This window comes from Lipotes vexillifer, unplaced genomic scaffold, assembly GCF_000442215.2.
Source record: "Lipotes vexillifer unplaced genomic scaffold, Lipotes_vexillifer_v1.1 scaffold1066, whole genome shotgun sequence".
NCBI lineage: Eukaryota > Metazoa > Chordata > Mammalia > Artiodactyla > Lipotidae > Lipotes > Lipotes vexillifer.
The window spans coordinates 93691-97757 of NW_006771394.1; the positions used below are offsets into that span (position 1 = coordinate 93691).

General features: G+C 38.4%; 1 protein-coding gene across 1 annotated transcript in view; it reads right to left on the reverse strand.

Annotated features, from left to right (window-relative positions):
- The window catches only part of LOC103087587 (putative spermatogenesis-associated protein 31D3), a 14182-nt gene extending 11445 nt beyond the window's left edge, over nucleotides 1–2737 (reverse strand). Inside the window, exon 1 of the mRNA XM_007446728.1 lies at nucleotides 2634–2737. Coding sequence (XP_007446790.1) covers nucleotides 2634–2737 — 104 coding nt within the window. The remainder of the gene's footprint in view (nucleotides 1–2633) is intronic.
- Nucleotides 2738–4067: the final 1330 nt, after the last annotated feature.

The window sequence follows — 4067 nt, forward strand, 5'->3', positions numbered from 1 at the left end:
GTGTCCCCTGCATCGGCAGGCGGACTCTCAACCACTGCGTCACCAGGGAAGCCCTAATAGCTCATTTTTATCAGCGCTAAATAAATACTATTCAGTCGTCTGGATGTACCACAGTTGATTCATCCATTCACCTTAGACATCTTGTTGCTTCCCAGTTTTGGCACCTATGAATAAAGCTCCTATAAACTCTTTTTTAAAAAATAAACACGTTGTTGAGGCATAATTCACATACCATATAATTCACCCATTAAAAGTGTACAGTTCAATGACTTTTAGTATATTCACAATGTTGTGCATCCATCACTACAATCAATTTGAGAACATTTTCATTACTCTAGAAAAGAAACTCTGTTCCCCCCAGCCTTCACACTTCAATCTCGTCACTCTCCCCAGCCCTAGGTTACCACTAACCTACTTTCTCTATAGATTTGTCAATTCCAGACCTTCATATAAATGGAATTATACAATATGTGGCCTTTCGTATCCGGCTTCTTTCACTTAGCATAATGTTTTCAAGGTTAGTCCATGTTGTAACATGTATCAGTACTCCACTTGTTTTCATGGCAAGTAATAGTTCATTTTATGGATATACCACATTTTGTTTATACACTGATCAGTTGATGAACATTTGGTTTGTTTCCACTTTCAGCTATTATGAATAAAGCTGCTATGAACATGTGTACACATTTTGGTGTGGACATACATTTTCATTTCTTGCTTATTCATTTTTGCAATAACTTAAAGTGACACTTTGTCTAAGTTTGTTGTTTTCTGAGATTTTGGTAATATAACCATATCAGACTCCCTATGAAATGAAAGCCTTGGAGTCTAAATGCAGTTTTTGTCAAATGTCTGGGTGCATCAATTTGCCCTCCTGCCAACACTCTCAAAATTAGCCCTTGAGTCAGCAGTAATGATGGTGGTGCATAATGCTTAACATTTAAAAGTAATGAACACCTTATGTTCTCAAGTTCCTATTCTTAGAAAATCAGAAGAGGGTGTGGGAAGAGAAAGTGCAATCCAGCCAAAGTGAACATGAGCAAACCTATAACACATATAAAAGTGCATGTCTGGTCACACTAAAGCATTGGGCATGTGTCTGAGGATGAGAGTAGAAAAAAAAATTAGGCTGAAAAAGAAGGGGACTCAACTGGGAATGACTTTGAATGACAGTTTAAGAAGCCTGAACTCTGGACCAAGGCAGTGGGAAGCTAAGGTTTTCATAACCAGACGAATGGCATTCCCAGATCTCTGTTTTGGAAAGATGACTGGCAAGGTGACTGAGAATTAGGGAAAAACATGCAAATTATATCACATAGGACTCTTTCTCTTGCAGATGATAGAAAACCTAATGAATTCTAGCTTGAGCAAAAATTTTAATTTATTGGCTTCTATTTCTCTACAACACAGGAGCAGATTCAGCTTCTGACTTGCTACCTCTTGGTTCTGCTTTCTTGGCGTTGACTCATTCTCAAGCCACTTCTCTTATAGTCCCAAGATGGCATCCAGCCAGGAAAAACAGAATTGTTGTCCCAGTTTCTCAAACAAAGTCCCAACATTCAAGTGACTGGGACCAGCTCAGGTCATAAGAACACCCATGAAATAATTACTGGGAACCAGAGAATACTATTGGCCTAGTCTAGATCAGTGCTACTCAAAGCGTGGTCCATGGACCAATGCCTGTTTCCACATTTTTGTTACCATCTGCAACAAGATAAGTATAGACAATGGAACATTACGCAGCCATAAAAAGAAACGAAATTGAGTTATTTGTAGTGAGGTGGATGGACCTAGAGTCTGTCATACGGAGTGAAGTAAGTCAGAAAGAGAAAAACAAATATACCATATGCTAACACATATATATGGAATCTAAACAAACAAACAAAAATGGTTCTGAAGAACCTAGGGGCAGGACAGGAATAAAGACACAGAATGGACTTGAGGACACGGGGAGGGGGAAGGGGAAGCTGGGATGAAGTGAGAGAGTGGCACGGACATATATACACTACCAAACGTAAAATAGATAGCTAGTGGGAAGCAGCTGCATAGCACAGGGAGATCAGCTCCGTGCTTTGTGACCACCTAGAGGGTTGGGATAGGGAGGGTGGGAGGGAGACGCAAGAGGGAGGAGATATGGGGATATATGTATATGTATAGCTGATTCACTTTGTTATACAGCAGAAACTAACACACCACTGTAAAGCAATTATACTCCAATAAAGATGTTAAAAAAAAAAAAGGTAAGTATAGAAACTGAGGATGGTTAGAAACTTGTACTGCAATTTGAGAGAGTAATTAAATTTAATAATAAAAACTGAGGCTTATATTTTGTAATGTCATAGTTCATCTGTCATTTTTCCAGTGATTCATTTTTACGCAAGAGGGGAGATATGGGGATATATGTATATGTATAGCTGATTCACTTTGTTATACAGCAGAAACTAACACACCACTGTAAAGCAATTATACTCCAATAAAGATGTTAAAAAAAAAAAAGGTAAGTATAGAAACTGAGGATGGTTAGAAACTTGTACTGCAATTTGAGAGAGTAATTAAATTTAATAATAAAAACTGAGGCTTATATTTTGTAATGTCATAGTTCATCTGTCATTTTTCCAGTGATTCATTTTTACCAGATTTTGTACAAGTACCAGTCCACAGTGGATGGGGGTGTGGGAGATGAAGCAAACTGGTCCTTCACCACAGATAGTCTGAGAAACCGTGGTCTCGTATACATGGTCCACTGTGAAGCCTGTGGGTGAATCAACATTCTGGAAGCACACAGGGAGACTTTGGGGAGCTCTTTCCCCCTCGCCATGAAAGAAGGCAAAAATAAATGTCCACTATAATCGGGATCTTGGTTGGAGAGAGGAAGCACATTCCCAGACTTACTTTAGCTCTCTTATTTTCTCATGCTTTTTTCCACGTTGACCTGCCCTTATTCAAAGTCCCTAGTAAGAATTTACTCTGCATAAGCTTTGGATATGGCCAGTTTAATAGGCTAAACATTACATGGGCATTCACCTACCTTGCCCATTAGAACTTTTATTACTAGAATCAAAGCATTTGAATGGCTCTCTTAAGCCATTAAGAGAAAAACAACTTCGAGCTAGACTAACACAAGGTAATTACTAAGCTGAGCCAAATTCCTCTGCCATGCTCTTGGCACTGAGGTACGGAAACTCTACAGCCCTATACGAAGTCTGAAGGAAAAAAATGTTTTATACAAATTTCAGGGGTCTGAGTTTCTCATTAAAAATACATTTTAGAAAGTTGTTTTAAGTTAACTTGCTAGGGCAGTTATATGGCAAGGAAACGGGTGTAGCAATTTGTCAAATTGCAGCTTTCATCTCTCTTTTAAAATAATATGGAAACAATAAAAACACAATTAAAACTAAAATTAAAAAAGCATAATCTGAAAGAGTATTTTGATTTTTTTCTAATTAAAGCTCTGCAATTAAAGTTTTGCTGGAGAACAACCTGTGTTTTTAATCTCACAAAGGGCTAATAAATGCACAGAATTTGAGATGTCTGCTAAAACTCAGAGCTGGAAGTGACCTTGGAGAACCTTCTAGTCTGGCTTTCTCATTTTACAAATTGGAAACTGAGGCCAGAGCAGGTTTATTTCTTTTTTCCTTAATCCTTTCTTTCGTGTGTGTGCGTGTGTGTGTTTTCTCTTGGTGTCTGCACATAATTTAGTCACTCAATATAGGACTTTCTTCTTTCCAATATGAAGACAAGGACTCAACAAACACCAAATTTTATGCAGTACTACCTCGAAATCTGCAATTTTTGCCTAAGTGAACTTCACAAACCATTGAGATAGTAATGCTTTTTTGTGAAAACCGAATGGAAATACAGCATGTGCCTTCATGCCTTCTGCAATAAAATAAGCTGAATGTAACTTCAACATTCCTTGGTGACCCCAGCTTAGTCTAATAAACAGCTGTGGTGCTGCAGAGGAGCAGGTGTAGGTGGTCTGGGACATGGACACAAATGTGCATTGTCTCCAGCAGTGCCCCACAAACCTGCTATCATTTTAAAAATCCATCACCTGTATTTTAGGA